The 22,445-nt window shown below is 28.1% G+C and overlaps 1 protein-coding gene and 1 long non-coding RNA gene across 2 annotated transcripts in view; one reads left to right on the top strand and one right to left on the bottom strand.

The window, feature by feature from the left end:
* The first annotated feature begins 2,934 nt into the window (after positions 1 to 2,934).
* LOC139427015 (uncharacterized) lies at positions 2,935 to 14,694 on the top strand. The gene is made up of 3 exons (XR_011638135.1): positions 2,935 to 3,009; positions 6,596 to 6,688; positions 7,697 to 14,694. It is a non-coding gene; the product is annotated as an uncharacterized lncRNA (long non-coding RNA).
* A 3,019-nt stretch (positions 14,695 to 17,713) lies between these two features.
* LOC107450462 (flavin-containing monooxygenase 5-like) overlaps positions 17,714 to 22,445 on the bottom strand; it is a gene marked incomplete in the record, with an annotated part of 19,697 nt that continues 14,965 nt past the window's right edge. Inside the window, 1 exon segment of the mRNA XM_071187304.1 lies at positions 17,714 to 19,005. Within this exon segment, the coding sequence (XP_071043405.1) occupies positions 18,340 to 19,005 (666 nt within the window).

Below are 22,445 nucleotides of genomic sequence, written 5' to 3'. Positions count from 1 at the left end.
AAAATAAAATAATTTCTTGAAAAAAGCTTTTAATATTTATTAGAGTTTACAATGATTTCATTAAGCAGTTGAGATATGAAAGTTTTCAACAAAAGAAAATGGTAAAATATTAAATCATTATCAAATAATAAGCCGTTGAAGTTCACATAGTCAACATAATTAAACTATTAATCGACGAATTATAAATTTGTCGATTTAACAGTTTTATGATAATGAAGACAGTGATGGGACAAACACTAAACGGGAATTGCCATATATCAAACTTCATCCATTAGAGCAAGTATTCGGTAACTTGGTGCGTGTAGTTAGAACAGTGGTTCCCATTTTTTCCGGCTATGGAACCAACTTACTTTTGATGGAGCTCCGAAAGTTTATGAATAAAGTTCATAAGAAATTGTGAGCCCATTTACCTACAAAAAACTACTATTAATTTTGAAAATATATACGAATGTGAATGGTGAATATTTTTCATAGTAAGGTTTTATTATTACTAGTCTAAAAATAGGCTCTATGCCAGACAAATAAATTCACAAGTCTAGAGTGCCAAATCTAGTTCTGACTTTTAATTTGGTGTGAGCATAAGCTGAGCTTTGGTTTCAGTTGAAATAAAAGCGGAAAAAGACGAAAATAAGAGTAGAGAACGGTAAACAGAGAAACCTTCTTTATCGCTTAATTTGGTTATTTTATTTTAAATTCACAAGTTCGAGGCAAAATACTAATGCGTTTTTCAATGCGTGCATTCAATATATTGTTAACATTAAAAATACACATATTTTCAAAATTTGCTTCGTTCCTTCAAAATTTTTACTTAAGTATATTACACAAAAATAACCAAAACATTAAATAACTAATAAATAAATGGTTGGTTACAAATCTTATTACGAGTTTAAAAAATCATAAAAACTCTTAATTTTAGGAACTCCTATAACATTTTTGAACCCTAATTCTACGTAGAACACATTTTGGGTATCGCTGAGTTAGAATATTGTCTTAGAATTTATGTTAAGAATTCGTTTACTAATAGAGAAAGCATTGGAGATTTGGCCAATTGTATTTTTTTCATAATGAAATTTTTTTAATTGACGAGCACCAGACTTCAGCATGAATTTTAATACAATGTCAAGTTTTTTTCATTCTATCAGCCAATTATTTATTATCAGGTAAAATCCAGTAAAATGACATGTGATATCATTTGTACCCAACAAAGTAATTTTTTTCTAATGTCATTTCTTCTTTTATTTGCCCTCTATTGCTAACATGTATAGAAAAAAGCTTTATTCCTTATTAACTTATAATACTTAAGAGCCAGCATACTTTTTAAAATTTTTATTTTGATGTTTTTATTTTAAATATTCTTTTTTAATGGAGGTTTGATTTACTGTACTAAATCAATGATTTTGACAGATACTACTGTCAAAAATGAAATCGAGAAGAATCGCAATATGAAAAAATTAAGCAATATAGACTAAATAATATATTTTTTTAACTTATATTAGAATACTAAAAGCCACTATATGTATTATTTACTTTTAATTTCTATTTAGTTTTTAAAATATTTTTTAAAATATTTTTTGCTTAACTGGCCATAAAAAGGAGGTTCGATTTACTGTATTAAATCATTGATTTTGGTAGATACTACTGTCAAAAATGAAATCGATAAAAATGCAACATGAGAAAAATTATGGAATATATAATAAGTATAATGAACGAGACCAAAAAACCAACAAAAAAGCCAATGACATATTTTTATTCATAGAGTTCACTTTATTGATGCAAACTAATTTTATTTACCAATTATAGTTCAGATTTGTTAGCTTTTACCAGTAAATAAGTATTTCTTATTCATTTAGACATTTTTATCTGTAGGTTATTTTGGACATTTAATCATTACTGTTTAGCTTCAATAACTCATTTCATCTCTATTGGTCAAGCCTTCCTCATAATGAGTCGAACCACCTTCAAGTAGGGAGGTTTGACCCTATTTGTAAGCCCATAAAAAACTATTTACAAAAAAGGTAGCTTATAATTTAATCAAAATATTAAATGTTTAGAGGTTAGCAACAAATGAAGGCTTATAAATTACATTATGTTGAAAAAAATATAAAAAATACTTTTGTATAAAGTGAGTCAAACCATACACGTTTTCTCTACGAAATGAAATAATACAGTAATTTTAACTTGAATACCTTTTTGTTCATGGTCCCTTATTTTTATCTTTTCCGACATTTTCTTAGGATGAAAATTGTTTTAAGGAATTTTTTGTCTTAAATAAAGATATATTTTAAAAAGATATCTCATTAAAATTTACGAATTTCTTGAAGTAGTATATTTGTAGAAAGGGAATATTAAATTTCTATTTAAAATTTTCCCGTTTAGAATGAGCAAAAGGAACAGGTTAATTGATTTCATAGAAATCAATGAGATAAACAATAGAACAAAAAGTTACTAATTATATGATTGAACTTAATCAACAAGTTAAAGCTAACTTTAAGACGATAAATACAGTTTGAACATAACTAGTGTTACAGAACTATAAAATTAAATTTTCCACATATAGCTATATTGGTCTTCAAGACCTCGTATCTTAAATGTATCATTAGAAATTAAAATATAAAATTCAATACTGCATTTCAAACTGCTTGCTAAAAACTGATTTTCAGTTTTGTTACTAGCACGGCTGTTGGAAAAATTTTATTGCAAATGTCAGCCAATTATACATATAAATATATGCAAGTTTTTTTTTCTAAATTATGAGCCAATATTTATTATTTTAGAAATTTTAAGATTTTAAAATTTTGCATCTTTTAAAAACGTTAATTCCTCTTCATGCTAACTCCCCCGCAACAAGTCCTGGAATCTAAATCAATAAATTATCCACTAAGCAAGCGCATGCGTTAGCCAGCTGAGCAACTAAATATAATTTTTCTGGACTTCAGTTATATAAATGTTCTGCGACTTATAAGGTTGCAACAAACGGGATCTCTGTTAGACGTCCATGTTAGCATCGTAGTGAGTAATATTTAATTTCGCTGACTTATTTGTTTAACATCTTTGTAGTGTTTGTTTTTAAATTTGCCAAGCAACTTTAAATCATTTCAAGATATTTTCAGATATAATTTTCATGCAATATATGCGATTTATTTACTTGTCACGGGCATAATGTTTTCAAGCTTTTTTCGAAGCTGGTGCCAAAATTATTCCAACGGCAGACTTTAATTTTAGTTCAAAAACGTAATTAAAGTGATCGAAACATTTTGGATATAATATATTTCACATAATTAGTGAAATTAATAGTTTATATTATTCCATACTTAACTCAAAATTCACAATCAAAAAACTAATTTATGCCTATAACTAACTATTCGAACCATAGAAAAATTTCGAAAAAACCACTCTGAGATTAAAAAAGTATGGTCAAAACTACAAGCATATGGTAAAATTTAACGTGTTTTAAGTTCTGTAGAAACACTTAAAAGCTCGGTAATTTTTACCGAAGCGCTTTCGTAAAATTAACAATAAAATATGGTTTCATATCATGAGATAAAATTAGGTAATTTTATCATGATATCATAGAGAGTGGCATAGAAATTATTTATTTGCCTAAATTGACTTTTCAGTTCCGTATTTTTTACTAAATTTGTGGTAATAAGAGCTACAATTTTGAAAACCAAAATTTCTGATAAACTTTTTCCATATGAACGGAAAAATGAATTACTAAATGAATAGTTTAAATATCGTATATTTTTGTTTTGTTAACAAAAAAATTTTTTTTTTCAAAAGTGTCATTAATATGCAGTGCGGGAATTTTTTGAGAATTTCTTTTCTACTAGAGGATATGGGTATAAAACCGAAAACCGACAGCTATGTCCATACTATGTTGCCATCTATCGAAAATAATATGGTCTATAAATTGAGTTGTTTATATACGCCATACTATTTAAAGGTCAGTTAAAGTCTTATTGTGAGCTTGCTTATAAATCTTTTTACAGATTTTAGTAGTTTAAAGATTATCTTCTTGTAATTATAACATCTGAAAAATTTTTTGTTTTTGTTTTAACGTTTTAAAAAAGATAGGATAAGCATATTTTTATTATTGTGGTACAGTTAATAAAGGGATCTTAACAAATTCATCAGAATAATTGACGACGAGTTTTTATGGTATAGACTGTTTTAACGATTAAACAAATAATTAGGGAAAAACAAATATTTTGTATATAAATATTATATTTGATAAATATGGAAAAATAAATATTTGTATTTGTAAATAAATATTTAAGGAAATGAAAGCTCTAATTTATTGCTTCTCGTTGTCGTCGATTGGATAATAGACAAATCAGTTTGCTTGTTAAGCTAACTCATTCAAAACTTGAAACTCAGTTAGATTTATTTATTAGATTCATTTTCTGAAATTTTACGCTAAACTGGAAAAAAAATTCAGATCATTTGAATTTAGGCAATTGTTTTTGTTCTTTTCTTCAGAAGGAAATGAAGTAACTACGTTCTATTATTTGCTAGACTTGGGATGTTTGAATCACTATCACTATTACTATTGTGAAATCTTTCTCTACTATTACTTTCACATAGGTAAAAGGTGNTATTTCAGAGTGCATCCGCTATATATATATATATATATATATATATATCTTATTCGACTATTGTTAAATTAAATTCATGCCTGTTGTTCTCATTCTTCGAAGACGCTAGTTTCATTTTCATAAAATAATCTCATTGCAATACAATAATATTATTAGTCATAAATTGCCATTGAAATAGTTGAATAGTCATTGAAATAGTCATTGTACTTGTATTTATAAATGTTAAAGTTGACGCATACTAAGTTAAGAAGAAAGAAACACAAGACATCTCTAAAATTTTAAAATTAAATCATTATATTTTTGTAGCTACACAGATATTAAAGCTAGTTTATGTATCTGAAAAAATCAAAGGGATGGCAAAAACTTTGTTGTTAATGGATTCAAGCTTTCATCTAATTTCGGACCATAATATCAGTATCTTGATACCATTCTAACTTACAAAATCGCTTTAAACTTAATTGAGGGTTAAACTACACAATTTTCAGTTCGAATAGAAATATATTGTCTTGTAATTGAGTTAAAGGATGATTGCTTTTTACGATATTATGAATAGTTGAATGATACTAATGTTCAACGAGCTTTAAATTATAAACGAGGATCAGATGTGCTATGATAATGTTGAAGTTTAAGAAATCTCATAGTTACTACTTTAGAAAACATCAAAGTCAATATTTCTTCAATGTTATCATATATATACACTCGAAAATCTTCTTTTATTATTGATGAAAATAATTATAGTAGATTAAAAGTGAAAGTGCCCTGAATAATTCTTGTGGTTGAAAATAAAGTGGATTAAAATTATATGCGCATATTGTATGACATCGTCCATTCTTGTTATAGATTATTTATTTAACTTTTTTTTTAAATTTTTGTGGGGCAGTTTTTAATTACATAATTTTAGTTAAAATGAATCAAACTAAATTTTTCATTAAGAAAGAAATTGTTTACAAAATTTGTATCATAATTTACATTATATAATTATCTCGAAATAAATTTAAATTAATGATTCAAGAGAAAACAATTAGGCTGAACAAGGTTGTTAAACTAAGTTTATTGATGAGATAAATTTATTTATCAGCAATAGCAATTTTAGTGGCTATTTTAGAAACAGGTAAGTGTTAGTTTTGTGCAGTAAAAATTGTGGTGAGATAAAATGTATTCGTCAGCATTAAAGATATCACTGGTCATATTAATAACGGATAAGCTTTTGCTTCATATATAGAAAATCATGGTAAGTAAAAATTTATTTGCTAGTATTAGAAATCCCAGTTAGCCACGTTAAGAGTAGGTAAGTTTTTGTTTTTTTCGTAGAAAATCTTTTTTTTTTATAAGGAACTCATCAAAGATAACCTAAAAGATATCAAAAACAGAATTGTGTATTAAGGTTTGAAGAATATATATTTTTTAACAGCAATGGATCAATAAAAAATATACGAAATTAACACGTTATTATTTGAAAAACTTAAAAAAAGGTAGATTATATCGTGTATATAAACAGCTTAACCTATTCCTAGATGATTAGAAAGGAACACATTAGAACTACCGTTAATTTTTAGTTTTCTTGGAATTGTGCCCGCATCGGGACATAATTAAACATGGACAATGACCTTATTACTTTAGTATTTCAATTTTCTTGCAATAATATTGTTCAGGTTAATTTTGTATTATTTATTCAATTATTTATTTTGAAATATTTAAAAATAAATGTAAATTTTAACACACACTAAAAAAAAAAAATTGCTTTGAAAGTTTGCATGTTGAAAGTCTTAAGATGGGATGTTGAAAGTCTTAAATGGAATATTGTATTTTAAAATTTTAGGTAATTAAAGCAAGTTATATCTAAGCATGAGGCTTGTTGAAGTGTGGGAAAATATCTTTGATATGGGCTGATTTTTACTTTGTTTCATGTTTTAGGATTTAAAGAAACTAAATCTTATGTAATCGCAAGTAATGTTTTCAATTAAATTAAATGTTAATTAATTTGCTTTTTATCATTTCAGTTTTTAGGAACAGATCTCACACTCAGCTTGTTAAGGTATGTTCAACTGATGCATTTTTAAGAAGTTTGAAGAAAGTATTAAAGAAAAGTTGAAGTAAATATCGAAAACGTTTGTTTTTACAATATTTAAAATATCACATAAAGTTAAGGGACGATAAAAAGGGAAGACAGTGTAGTTACATTAAAGCACCCATTTTCCCTCGAATTTTATTTTCTTAACTACTAATCTTGCAGAAAACAGTTGATAGTTCGATTTTTCAACTTAAATAATTTTTTATGTTGCTCGAACTCGTGGTTTATATGAAAAAAAAATCTCATATTCAGCTTGTTAAGGCACGGTTAATTAAAATACATTTAAAAAGCTTGAAGAAAGTATTGAAAGAAAATTTGAAGTAAGTATCGAAAACGTTTGTGTTTAGAATATTTAAAATATCACATTAATACAAGGAACGATAAAAAGAGAGGACAGTGTAGTTACATTAAAGCTCCAATTTTCCTTCGAATTTTTTTTCCTTAACTGCTAATCTAACAGAAAACAGTTGACTTTTCGATTTTTTAACTTAAATATTTTTTTGCTCGGACTCGTGGTTTTTATGAAAAGCATCACAACCTTCCTCCTAACAAAATTTCACTAAACTTAACCAAAAATGAAATATATTGAGTGATGTACACTGTAAAGATTATGAATCAAATTGTGGTGTAAAGTACCGGCACTTTAGGTGTATTATCCGTAAAATCCATTTTTACTGTAAAGTATTATACCGTAATATTTGCAGCAATATTTATTTAATTCGAGTGCTTCAGGGATTTTACGATAATTATTATTGTAAAAATTACGATATATCAGATTTTTTCTTCCGCAACATGTTCGAGTGAAAATGGATTTTACGGTAAAAAGTATCGGCATCCTGAATGCCGGTACTTTTTACCGGAATTTGATCCGAAATTTTTCATAGTGTAAATTTAATTTAGAAATTTTACGCATTTTTATATATTAGCTTGAAATTTTTATTTTCTGAACGGCGCTGATCAGCTTTAAATCTGTGTAATAGCAATCGTCTTTCCAAGAATTCAAACTGTAATTACAATTTTCAAATTACAGGATCAACCTGACCTTCTTAAATAAACATGGGTCTTAGATGCTCCGTTGTTCCAGTAGCTAACAGAGACTCAGCAATATTCCTGAACGAATTTAAGAACAGTATTAAAGATACCGATTGCAAAACTATGCGGGTTAGGGTTGATATCGATAGAGAAAACAACAACCCAGTTAATCCCATTGTTGGAGAAAACAACATCCCAGTTAATCCCATAGTTGGAGAAAACAACAACCCAGGTAATCCCATTGTTGGAGAAAACAACATCCCAGTTGATCCCATTGTTGATAAACAGAATGAAGCGAAGACTGTGACGATTATCCTTAAGAATGGCGATAAAGCAAACTGCGCTGTGGTGCATTTTGCTGCTGGTAACTATCAAAAAAATGTTGTTCTAAATTTAAGAGGACGACGATTTCGGTTTTATCCAATGAGGCGTAATAATCCGGTTGGTAAGCCAGGAAAAAAATCTTATAATGTTTCAGTTCACTCAAACCAAAATGTTAATCTAAGATATAGCGAAGAAGAAGGCGATATTCGTGATCACTTCAAATTTCTTGAAAAATACGACTTACAAAACCAAGCTTCAGTGTAAATATTTTATTTTTTCATCAGGGATTTAGTATTTTTTTACCCTTAATTACTCACACTAACTCAAACAATAAAAATTTCTGCGTGATAAATTTTGTTTAGCACATACAATATATATTATATATATTTAAACTTTCCTTTCCAATTTTTCTTTTTGTTATTTTTGACAATTCTGCTAATTATTTCATATATTTTGATCAGTGGTCGGAAAACTACATTTTTCTTGTAGTTAATTACAATTACTTTATTACAAATGTAGTTGACTACAACTACTTTTTTTTTAAATGTAGAGACTACTAATTACTTTTGAAACGTAGTCACTACTTCACAGATTTTGGAAGACAAATTTAACTGGAGAACTTAATTTTCAATATTCAGAAGGATTTTGAATAAAAAATTGGCCTGGTTAAATATGAGAAGTTATTAAGAAGTTTCAATTCATGTGTACATGAAGTAGTTTTTTATTCTAAAGCACTTCTTACAAATTTGTTCTTTTAACCTGCAAACTCCATGCTTTTCTCGACAGTAAGTATTTAATTTACGAAATGCTGGAAAATTATCAATTATTTGTGATTTAAGTCATCAATGTTTTCTTAAATCCCTAAGAAGTAAAGTACAGTGCGAAAAATTAAAAAAAAGGATTACCCCGAATAACTTTTGATCTAATGATCGGATCTTCACGTTCTAGGACTCAATTTTAATGGTTTGAGGATGTATCACAAATATACTAATTAATTAATACAGACGATATTTTAAGTTTCAAAATCAGACACAAAAACGTACTTCATAGTTCCTGTGAAATTGAATTTTAAAAAGTCAGACATTTTGATTTCTCAGGAACAACTCGACCGATTTCGCACCGAATTTTTTTCAGCATCACACTCTTTGCCACAGAGACAATCTCATTGCGTGTGTTGACGGGCCCGCGAAGGATTTGAACCAATCAAATTCGAAAAATTTTTTGCTTTTGAACTTTGTTTCGTTACTCAATTAAAGTTAAAAGTAGTTGCTTGCCAGGTATCTACTCACTACGCTCCTTCTTTTAAAAAGTAGCGCACTGCACTACAAACAACGGAGGGAAAAAATAGTGACTACAGTAGTTTTGCTACTTGTAGCGCGCTACTTCCGACCACTGATTTTGATATTATTATAAAGTTATATTATAAGCTATATTATTACAAAGATTGTTGGTAAAAACCTCAGATTAGGTCTGATGTATATTGTGCTTTTCGAAATATATATTTTATTGCGTAAAGCATTACGACTGCATCTATTCCCTTTTTTATACCTTCATTCTATTAGTTTACAGCTTAAAAAAATACAGAAACAAAATGAATGAATTTTTAAAAACATAATTCTTGCCCCCATCATGATGAAATATAATAGAAAAAAATAAAACACTGAAAGTAATCTACCAGATACTTTAAGGTTGACTTTATTAACATCAAAATAGTTTCTGCAATCAATGTATGCCTAACATTAGAAATAACATGAGTTTAATCATGCATTGATCCTTGATCCATGCCTGAAATCATCTCTTCATCATGAAATAATAAGCAGCTAAAAACGCACCATGTCAGTGTGTAGAATTTATCAGATACTTTTGGGTTGACTTTCTTAAAATCTGTTATGCAGTTTCTGAAATTAATTTAAGACTCATTGCAGAAACTACGTGAGAATTTTTTTTTGAATTTCGTGTAGCTTCGTCAGTTAGATATCACTTCAACTTCAATTCAAATGTATTTGACTAATTTTATTTCCGAAACTAAGTGAGAAACTTCTTTTTTGTTTTTGTTTTCGCTTATTTTCTACAGTTAGTCCCTTAAACTCAAAATTATGTGCCCTTGACTCATTTTATATCAGAAAGTACAAGAAAAACTTTTTTGGTTTCATGTAGTTTCTTCTGCTGAAGATCTTTTTAGATTTAGCTTATAAGCATTTGACACATTTTATTTTTACATTATTTTCGACTTTTCTTGATGAGGATATTTTAAAGGAGTGTAAAAACAATATTTTATGAACGACAAGAGTCCATATTGGTTGTCCATAGTGTATGGCTTTTTAATGTGAACCTTATTTTTTGTGGGATATTTACTTTTAGTACTTCAAAACAATTCAACAATTATAACTGAAACTATTCAAAGAATAAAAAATAATTTATTTTATTTTATACATTGTTATGTATAATATTATTATATTTCATATATTTTATACATTTCTCAAACTGAAAAAATCATAGAAGTGAACATAATCACCTTACAATAATGCTCCTCCTTGGGTTAGTTGAATATAAAATACAAGGAACAAAGTAGACAATTTATGGTGATTGATAAATTCGCAAAATTACGCAAAATTTACACCACGAGTAATTAAGGGTAAAATTGAAAACGGGCAAAACTAACATTTATTAGAGCATATTCAGCACATTTGTCTTAAAAAATATAACGAGTTAAACATTATTATTTAAAAAATTATTTAATGACTGGATTTTATTGAATGGTATTAAATGGAATGGTGCAAATAAAATGGCGAAAAATGGAATTAAATGGTGCAAAATAGAATTAAATGGTGCGAAATGGAATTAAATGGTGCAAAATGGAACTAAATGGTGCAAAATGGAATTAAATGGTGCAAAAAATGTCACAATTTCTTTCGAAATTAATAAAAATACAACTTATTAAATTATTGACAAAGGTTTTTAAAAAATACATTTCAGTACAACCAAATTACACTTGGTTGCTGATCTAACAAAATCGACATTAACCTAAAATATTTGTACCCTCTCTGTACGTTATTGACGTTCTCGATGTAATCTTAGAGCAGACGTGAACTACGAGTATTTTCCCCACTTTACTTTAATAGCTCTAAATAATTTCGTTAACTAATTAAAAGATATTTGCATCACATCACTATTTTATTGTTTATGCTATTATAATATATTTATTACTCCGCATACAAATGCAGTTTGATTATAATTTACTATGTAATATCCTTGATTATGTTTTAAAACTATATGGTTTGAATTAAACATATTTATATATTTAAAACCTTTGCTGAATTTTAAGTCTGAAATAATTCCAATTCTTCCTTGTTTATAATTACCTATGTTTAAGGGGAAATAGTAAAAAATACACATGTGTGTTAAAAATGCACATGTCTAATTGTGTTTGCTAATGCGTTTACATAAATTAGTGTCTATTCTGCTAATCTATAAATATTCTTATTGTATACATCTTGTATCATTGTACTTTAATGTGATCAATAAGCATTAATACATAATGCTTTTTTAAAAGTATTTAAGATTTTTGAAAAGAGCTTTGAAAAACAGGGTAATGTTTTTGTCTGAAAAGTTGACTAGAATACTGATGCTTTCACTTGATGATTTTATATTCTAATGAATAATAAAATATTATGATGGAATATACGGACGGACGGAATAGAATATCATAAACTACCGTTTTTTTTTATATCTAATGCCTTGAAATTTATGTAATGCTGGTTATTTAAAAATGACCTGATTATTGCATTGTTTATATTTTTAAGTTTATGATACTTAAATATCACATTTAAGCATATTACCGAGCTAAAAGTGACACGGATCTGTTAGCAGTGAGGTAGTAAATTTCTTTTATTTGATGGATGGAATATTTGATATTCTAAAGGATACTAGATTATTACGGTGGGATTCTTAAATATCCGTAATTTTCTTTTTATCTTAAGTCTTGAAAATTTATGCCCTGTTGGCTATTAAAAAGGGTCTATTTATTGTATTGTTAATTTTTTCGAGTTAATGATACTTAATGGTCGTATATATATATATATATATATATATATATATATACTGATCAAAAAGGGACGCGTATCAGTTAGCAGTGAGATAAATTACCAATTAAAAAAGTTATACTTATCAGTTACCAGTGAGAAAAGTGACACGTATCACTCAGCTGTTAGATCAATTACCAATTAAAAAAGTTATACTTATCAGTTACCAGTGAGAAAAGTGACACGTATCACTCAGCTGTTAGATCAATTACCAATTAAAAAAGTTATACTTATCAGTTACCAGTGAGAAAAGTGACACGTATCACTCAGCTGTTAGATCAGTTAACAGCGACAAAAGTGACGCGTATTAGTTACCAGTGAGAAAAGTGACTCGTTTCAGTTAACTGTTAGATCAGTTACAGTGAGAAAAATGACACTTATTAGCTAGAAGTGAGATCAGTCACCAGTAAGAAAAGTGACACGTATCACTCAGCTGTTAGATCAGTTAACAGCGACAAAAGTGACAAGTATTAGTTACCAGTGAGAAAAGTGACCCGTTTCAGTTAGCTGTCAGATGAGTTACAGTGAGAAAAGTGACACGTATCAGTTTTATTGCGTGATAGGATCAGAAAGAACTTAAAATAAATCGATTTAAAAATAAGTTAGGCAAATAGGCAAGTATAGGTTCGTTAAGCAATTTTTGAACCAGAAGAGGTAAAACACATGGATATATAAAAAACATTTTTAATTTTCTCTAGTAATAGAGAATTTTGCTGGTAATTGACTTAGATGCAAAAAAGATGCAAGCCTCTAAGAGAAGGGTAGAATCTAAATTCGCCTTCAAAGCTTGGGTGAGATATCAACTACCACCTAATTTTTTGATCTATGATTTCCACGTATTTGGTGCAGTTTTTTTAATTTCAGTTGTTAAATGTCGTAAGTAAAATGTGATTGTATATGTCATAGTTGTAGTCATGTAGTTGTCAAGGATTTGAGATAGCTAAACTATCTCAAATTTTTCTTCAGAATTCTTTCGTCCACTTGAAATTTTGCTGGGAATGGTGTCTTTAAAATTACGATAGATATTTTGAAGTTAAATATATATTTACAGCTTCAAGATTACTACGTTGATATTTTTTTAACACTTTTGATAAATAATTCAAGGATTGTAAATGAATGAAAAAATTATAAGATTTTAGGTTGCAGATCTGTAGAATAGTCTGTAGCTAAAATATTTTAAGCCATTAGAAATTAATATAATAACTTTTTTAACATTATCACTTTTCAAACTGTATACTACTAAACTAAAGTATTGTAATTTTATTACCTATTCCCAAATAAATAGCTTTAATGATTTTAACTATTTTGTCTCATAATTATTTATGAAACTAAAAGTCTATGCTTTTATTCATACGAGTGCCAAAAACTTTATTTGTATTTTGCAAAATATACTTCCTCAATCAGAAATAGATTTTATAAAGCATCGTGTGATGGCTGAAAGACTAATAAATAAGTTATTTTTAATAACTTAAGAAAAATACAATAAAACCAAATTGTTTTTAACCGGCTACAATAAAAAAGAATAACTGATATCGAATCGGATTGTAAATGCATTTGAAAACGAAGTTTATGTATCAGTGCATAATGTTTAAACTAGTATTGCAGATGTATGTAATTTCCAATAATAATTATGTATGTTTTATACCTGTATATGAAGGGCCAATATTGAGTAATGATTTTGTCAGAAAAAGTACTTTTTATAGATGAAATTTTTGACTCATCAAAATGTTTCATTATTATAATTTTATTCTTTTTCTATTTTACACTTGAAAGTGAACAGTTTATAGCAGCAGTCTCAACAATATTTTTTTCTCAAATAAGTAGAATTTACATAAAAATTAATCTAAGTCTAAAAAGGGCCTGCCACAAATCTAGCTTCATGGTATACTATATCACTTCGTTGTAAATTGAACTCCAATGCATCTGTACATATCCGTCAAAATTGAAGAAGTGAATTTTTCGACTAAACATATAATTTATCTATTTTTAATAATTTTTTTTACAACTTTTAAGCAAAAAGAAATATGCTTGAAAATCGCAATTTTTTAGCCTATGCAGTGTTTTCTTACCTAAAAAATAAGAGAAAATAATGTTAAAAATTTTTTTTGCTTGAATTTAGCATTAAAAAATTTAAAATTTGTTTTTACATACCTTGCCAAGTTATCTAAACTATACAATTCTGTTAAATGATTTTTTTAAATAGATGAATTGGTGCATATGTTTTACTTTATATATTGTTCTATAGTTTTGTATTTTCGGTCATATAAAGTATTTTTTGTACATATTTACGCCTTTAATCCATTTTTAATATTCATATATATATATACATGTATTATTGTCGCATTATTGTAACATATGTGTTATTTACTATTACTACTCTTAGATGTTGTTAAAGTCATTCTTTGTTTCATTATAGTGTCAAATATACAAAAGAAATGCACTTTGTTGAATTGCTAATTTATGGCAATATTCAACTTTTTTGTGGCTTTTGTTGCCTTAAATACATGTTTGCAAATTTTGATGCTTTAAATTTGTATTAATGGTGTATATTTCTGTATTTCAAATTCTATTAAATTACATCTAAGAGTAATTTAGTTTGTCGAATTTCTTTTAATAAGAAGCAAATTTCCTTACATTAGACTTTGAAAACAAAACATTTAATTTTTCGTCAAAGTATACATTAATATCAATTAAAAATCTATTTCCTCAAAAATGGATGAAAAATGTTTATTTGCTCACTATGAAGAAATAGGCAAAATTTACAGAAAGAAACTCAGAATTTTTCTGTTGTGCGTCGGTAGCGATTAAAGAAAGAAAAGATAAAAAATCCGTATTTGTGTTAAAACAGTTTTTTTCCATGAAAATTATATTTTTTTTCTACATCATTTACAATTTTATTTTACAGTGCTTATGTATTATTTTAAAACTCATTTTATCCTAAGCGAACTTCAAGTAGTCCTTTTAATAATTCAGCGCATTTAATGACTTATGACCTAATATTTGAACATTTTTGTATTCTGACGCAATCTTAATTATTCAAGGAGTAAATGTACTTATTAGTTTACGTGATTTTAAGTACTAAACCAGACTCAAAAGCGCACTTTTTTTCTCAAGCCTCTTTGAGACTAATTTATGCTCAAAATAGTTATGGGGTAACACTCATTTAGAAAATATGATCCTTTTAGTTTTTACAGGAGAGCTTAAATGCTGGTCCTCTTAAAGTAATTTTACTTTTTATTCGTTTTTTAATGAACTTTTTTTTTATACGTCTTTAAAATTAGATTTTTGACTGACTTTTCCATGAAAAATATTTTTTTAATATTTAAATTAACAAAGATTTGAATTTTTTTTAATGGTAAGCATCATGGTAGTTTCTTGAAGTAAGTTGGAGGTAGGCATTATTAGTAGAATATTTATCCTGAAGATGATGATTAACATTAGTTGAAGAAAAATTGGTTGTTTTTCGTGGGAAATAGTGTTTGACGAAACATATTGATGAATCATTGTCATTATTTATTTGTCCAATTATTGCTTTCTCCAGAGAGACAAACTCTCCATGAAGACAAACTGTTACACGGGAGTAGGTTCTCTTATTGGGAGTAGTGAATTCGATGGTGAATGCTGTTAGGGTCTAAGCCCAGGGAAGAATCCTGGTCAGGTTCTGTGGTCGAAAATCTCAAAAGGAAAGACTAACTTGGAGAGGCATCTTTTATTTTTCTTCAGTAAGACATTAGTGACTTCGAAAATTCTTCGGTAAGATATTAGTGACATTGCAGAAGGTATGGCATTCGTATAATGGCAAAAGGTAAGTTACCCCACGTGTGAATCCAGGCCCTCCCTGTGTGCTTTAGGGAGAAGATATCAAAATTATTTATGTATTATCATGTTGTTAAAATGTAGTTACAAATTTAAAACAATTAATATTAAAAGAAGGTAGTTGCAAACTGATGAAAAAATAAATGAATACGAGATCCACAATCTGCGAGCACACACAGGTAGAGTGAAAAAAATGCAGAAAAAAAATCAACCTTCAGTCAACTCTCCACGGGGAATACTGCTTTATCTCCAAATGATAGCGTCCCCTCTTTAGCGCTTGCGAGAATCTCCACAGTCAATACGCTAGGCGCTGAGCCCTAGATATTTCGCAAAGGCCAAAGACAACCAAGAGGTCGCTTCAGTAAGAGAAAGGCCAGTAAACAAATGGCACAACAAGCATTGAGATAATCACATCATAAATTCTCCCCTTAAACGGAAAAAAAACCTAACTTACCCCCTTAAATGGAAAAAGACCTAGCTGACTAAAATATCACATATACACTTTGAAAAATTAAAAACACTTTTATTGTAAGTCATGCAAATATATATTGTCGCAACTTGAAATAACATAAAAAATCTAGGAAAAAGAGTTATTTTTTTGTTGACATATTTAAATTTTGATAATAATGAATTGATGACAAGTCAAACATAAAATGCTTATGTATGAGTAATTATGAAAACCATTCTTAACTGTTTGTAGTTTAATTAATATGATTATGTTGCGGACTCTGTAATGATATTAATCAAGCGTAGGTCAAGGGCCAGTCTAAACTTAGTATGGGCATTAGGGTCTTTAGGATTAACTACAATTAAAGGGCAAGACCAAGAAGAAATATTACGTTCTATTATACCTGCTTCACTTAATTCCATTAAATCTTTTCTCACTTGATCTTGTATAGCATTTCATAGGATTTTTTGATTTAAATATGATTTGAGGGTAAATTATATTTGAGTGCCCGAAAGTTTTAAGGGATTTAGAAAACACATCATATCTTGAAATTAACAATGGTAACAATTTCTCTTGTTTATCAGATGGAAAATGGGCAAGGTCAAAATCTTCATTCTTTAAATCAAATTTTCTCATTTCAAGAATGTCTTGTGTAGTAGATATCAAATTGCAAAATTCCACATCCTCTTCTAAATCATTAATACTTTCTTGAGAAGAATTTTCGTTAAACTCAGGATTAAAGAAAATATTGCCAAAGTTAAAGTTTTTGTTTATGTAGATAGCTTCTTCGCCAATATTTTTAACAATAGCAATAAATTCAGATTTGTCACGATTATCTAAAGAGGGAAATATTTCAATGTTTGCATTATTAAAAGTAGATTCGAATAAAAATGTTTTGCCCTTATCACTGAAATTTTTAATTTTTAAAATTATCTGACCTGATTGTTTTGGCTCAATTACTGATTTCTCATTCATAATAGCCTTAGAAATTAGTGCGAACAATATAAATTTTTTATTATGATCGAAAATTTTTTTTAATAAATTTGTCCTAATTTTTAACAATTTATGTTTCATTATTTTTACTAGTTCACATTTTTAAAAAAAAAAAAAAAAAAAAAAACTAAGAACTAAAAAAAATAACAATAATTTTCTACAACTTTGGTAAATAGTTTTCTTGAGGAAAATAAAATTTTACCTTTAGAAATATAAATCCATGATTTAGCATCATTAAAAATAAATTTGATTTTTCTTACATATGCATTTCTGAGTTCTGCAATAGAAATAAAAAACTGTGCAGAAATCCAGGATTTTTTATTAAGAGAAGTAAGTATGACTCAGTTAGAAATGATGCTCATAACATTTATTAACTAATTTCAATTTTTAATTTAATACATTTCTTACAAAAAAAGACATGAAAATAAGTAGAAGATTAACAAAAAAATATGAGGTGAATAGAAACTTAGCACACTTTACGCAATCATAAATTGGCAAGTTGTTAAATAAGTTTCAATTGAAACTATGAAGTAGAAACTTTATAAAGTCACTATTGTTCAAAAAGGAAAAAAAATTGAAACTTCTAGAATGTTTGAAGTTTTGAATTTTAAAGAAAGAATTTTTTTTTTCTTCCAAAAATGAGTAAAACAATTGAAGATTTGTGTGTTTCATGCCATGACAAACACACTACCATTTCACTTTTTCTGGTGAGCGATGGCAGTTTAAGTAAGAAAACGTATTTGAATCAATTTTTTTTCTACCCGATACGAAGTCATGCATATAAGAAAAGCATTCAATAATAATAAATATTGAATACAAAGTCAAATTCAAGATTAGCCACTCTGTACTGGCGTTTAACTGATTTTTCCACACTGTAAAGGTGCCTAAAATTAATAAAAGGTCAAGAATTTTTTCTCTTTCTTTTCCAATTACAGTAAACAGAAAGATATTATTTCTGAATCAAATATAAAAAAAACTTCACCTAAACATAACTAGAAAAAAGAAATACAAAAATGGCAGCAAAAATAATAATTTGATAATTAACCGCATATTCATCAACTGCTTTTTGTTTTCTGTTTTCTGATGTCCTGGTCTCTGCAAAGGAGTCATTATTCTGTCTTTATAAGTAAGTATTGCATTTCTTGCTCCATCCCAGGAATGAGGTCCTTGCAGTCGGTATTGGTAAGAAAGAGAAGGTCCAAATAAAAGAGCCCAAAACAATTTGGGATCAGTGAAAGCTATTTTCCAAAAATTAGGCTTAACTCCGATTTCTTCTGCAAGCTCATCTTGATAAGAAATAAAATCAACTTGCAATGTGTGTCGTGGGGAATCGACAAATCTTCCACGAATCCATTTCAATCTTTCATCGATGTCAGCTATCATCTGTTCCTTAGATGGTAGTTTGAGTTTTCCTGACATCACCCTACTAGCCCATCTGCATTGCATTTCACCAACAGGAAAACCAGGACCATTTGGTTGTACTAAACCTAGGATGGCAAGAGTAGGATGTGGTAAGTGTGGTGGATACATAAATTTGTAAAGTTGAACTTTGTTATCAACAACTCGGACTATATCGTCACTAAGAAAGGGAAACATCACTTTGTATCCAGTAGCCAAAAATACAGTATCCGCTTCTGTTTCTTCCTAAAGGAGATTAAATATTTAATGTAGTTTCAAGCTTTATAAATCCTTAAACAATAATTCCAGGATCATCTGTAAATTATGACACACTTTAAAAGGAAAACAGGATCCAATTTTTTCAATACATTTGAAATAATATTAGATATGTAATAAGGCATTATCATTAGTCTTAAAAAAAACTGGTTTTGAAAATTTTCGAGTAAAAAATAAGTCATTAAAGTGCATTTCCACATAAAAATTAAATTCCAACAAATCATTTTTCTTATGTTTGCACGTGTTTTGAGGGTTTATCGTTTGTGCGAAACATTTTCCAATATAAATTAAACATTTAGAAATCATTGAGTATTAATGTATGAATGGAGCAAGAGCTGAAACAGGTGAAATTTAAAGTTGGCGAATTTCGTTTTAATTTGCTGTTTTCTTTTCAGAATACACATAAGTTTTCTCGACCTAGTAAATTTTGATTGAGAATTTGTTTTATCATTTCTTTAGGTATCTGTAAAGTCTTCCCCCCCTTTTTTTTTTCTCCTTTCATTGAATTCAACTCTTTGTATGCATAGTAAAACCTCAATTATCCAAGCTTCTTTAATCCGAATACTCATGCTAGCAGAAGTTGATTCCAAAGTGTTTTTCTTTTAATGACCGTCCATAAATGATGTCTCGCTTGTAGGAAGGGAATTAGGAAGATTCTTAAAATTGTGACAATTTGTGACTAAGGGGGGAATAAAGAAATATGGTATCACACATTTAGCTTAAAACTAAATTTTGATAATTTTAATAATTAAAATTTTAATTTCAAAAATTTGAATAATAAAATTTAAATATTAAATAAGGAGATAAATAATTTTATACAATTAGTTTTCAGATTTTTTTCATCAAAATAAGTACGTATCTAAGCATTATCATACTCACAAATTTTATTAAAACACATAGTTAAAAATTAAAAATAAAATTCAATATATGACCAATAACATGTGCCTTGTATCTGAGCTGCTAGTACATTTTTATGTAATATAGAGTAGCATGTCACGAATGGGAATAGGGGTAAGTGTGACACTTAGTGACAAAATATAGGAATAGGGGTTAATAATATTAAAAATAGTGGGGCATCATTTATGGTCTGTTCCTTATATGAGAGCATAGTTTTTTTTTTCATTTCTCGACTCCAATGACATTTAGATGTGATAAAGTTACACAAAAGGTATCAAATTATAGGACAACATAGAATTAATCATTTTACGCGAGTTGCTTTCTTTGGTTCTACTATAAAAATTTTTGAAATTTTCATTATTTGATTCGTATTTTCATCATTACTTATATATACTTTAGTTTGGAGACCATGGCTTCCACTTTTTCTAAAGGAAAGCGTTTTGTGTTATCTGTGCGAGAAAAATAAATTATCATAGTGTGAATAAAATCAAGAACAAGACTTGCCAAGCATAAAAAATAAATCCATAGAATCAGTAAAAAATTCAATGAAATCAGCCTACGAATTAGAATTACACGATTATTCGTACAAATAATTTATTCATCAGGAATATCGAAGAAAATATCTTAAAGGCGAAGAAAATATCTTAATACCACTTTGATATAAAAACTATTTACCAACATTAAATACTATATAGCACTATTATTAAAAGAAAATTGATTTTCTGAGTTCATTGATGAAAATAGATTAAACACGGATGTTACCTTCAGTTCGAGTATTTTCGAGTTTCGGCCTCAATTCAATTATCACTGAACAACTACTTTTTGATAAAATTGCCGTTGAGCATAAAATGTATGAAGTCGTTACGATTTTTAATAGCTTTAAATAAAAATAATAATCTCATATTTTTAAGGGTTTCGTACACGTAATAACCTTGAGTGTGATTGTCTTATTAAAAATGAATCTGACATTCAAGTATTAAATGATATAATAAATGAAGAGCTAATCAGAAAAACATATAAAATTACATAATTACACCTTGAACGTACTCGAACATGTAAGTCAAAGAACAGGTTTTTGGTTGTAATCAAGCACTGTAAAAAAGTTTTAGAGTGTCTTAACACCAAAAATTAGTATTGGGAAACATCACAGATAACTCTTGGTTCTTGGTGTTCCGCTACACTAGTTCCTGGAGCAGTAAAACACCAAGAATGTTCTTTTAAACCACTCAGTGTAAGTAGTTTACACCATTTTTGGTATTCAGTAACACTTAAATTTATAATTACACACAGTAAGAAACAATACATAACAACACAGATAACATTACAGATAACGCTTGGTCTTTGATGTTCCACTGCAACAAGAACCAAAGATAGTTCCTGGTGTACTAAAACACCAAGAATGTTCTTTTGAACCACTTGGTGTAAGTAACTTACACCAGTTTTGGTATTCAGTGACACTAAAATTTATAATTACAGTCAGATATAATGCACCTAAGAGTCAAAGTTATTTTAACGATAAAATATAAAACAAGAAACATCAATTTAGGAAGTATATCTGCTGCAGAATTCAAAATAAAATTAGTTTTAAAATCAAACATACACGTAGCACAGAGAGAATATTAAGATAAACTTGAATTAGGCTTACCAGAACTGAAGGGGATAAAAATAAAATTATTATAAAATTATTTAATACAATTAACAGGTATTAAAGAATTAAAATATAACTATCCTTATTACACAACTAAAAATATACATATAGTATGTTTTTGTTTACGTGGAAGTGTAGAAGAGTGCAAAACACTAACAAATTCTCGCACTTGATTGTAAACAATCTTCTGAAGATATCTTAAGTATTCCAAAATTACTTTTTATGATAGCAAAAATAAATCACTAATGGTGTGAGATTGGTGCAAGCTTTCTTAATTATTGATGTTTACGTTTTACTGTATCCTTAAAGTGTCTGGGAACATTTGATTTTATGTTAACTTGATATTAAGTGTTTCTTCACACAAATATTTATGTTCTTCAATATTACATTCGGAGAGCAATCAAACTAGTTTCTTTTTTTTAGAGAATTAATTAATACTGCTAAATTCAACAATGAAAAACTTAATGTATTCATTGGTTGGAAAATCATCTGAAACAAGCTGCCCTTTCATCTGTTGTACCTAGAGTGCCTGTATTGAAAAGAGTGATGACAATATCCAAGAGCGCATGCGCTGCCGTTAGATTTTTGTCCAAGGGGGTTGCCAGATGATACACCGAAATTGGCGCCACTCGCTCATTTGGTGTTATTCTGAAGGTTCTGTCAATAATATAAACTTTAAGATTGGAAAGCACATGATATTACAGATTTTTTAAGAAACATTGTCTAGCATCTGAAATTGTTAAAAAATTAACGTCAATGGAAAAAAAAGACTTATGAAAAGACTTCAGCTTTTAATAAATGCCTTAAATAAAATATAAAAATTAATAATGATTATGCCATTTATTTCAGAAATAATAATTAATAA

The sequence above is a fragment of the Parasteatoda tepidariorum genome, chromosome X1, assembly GCF_043381705.1.
Source record: "Parasteatoda tepidariorum isolate YZ-2023 chromosome X1, CAS_Ptep_4.0, whole genome shotgun sequence".
In the NCBI taxonomy this organism is placed as follows: Eukaryota; Metazoa; Arthropoda; class Arachnida; order Araneae; family Theridiidae; genus Parasteatoda; species Parasteatoda tepidariorum.
Note: the sequence above shows the minus strand (reverse complement) of the source record. Positions and strands in the feature narration are given on the sequence as shown.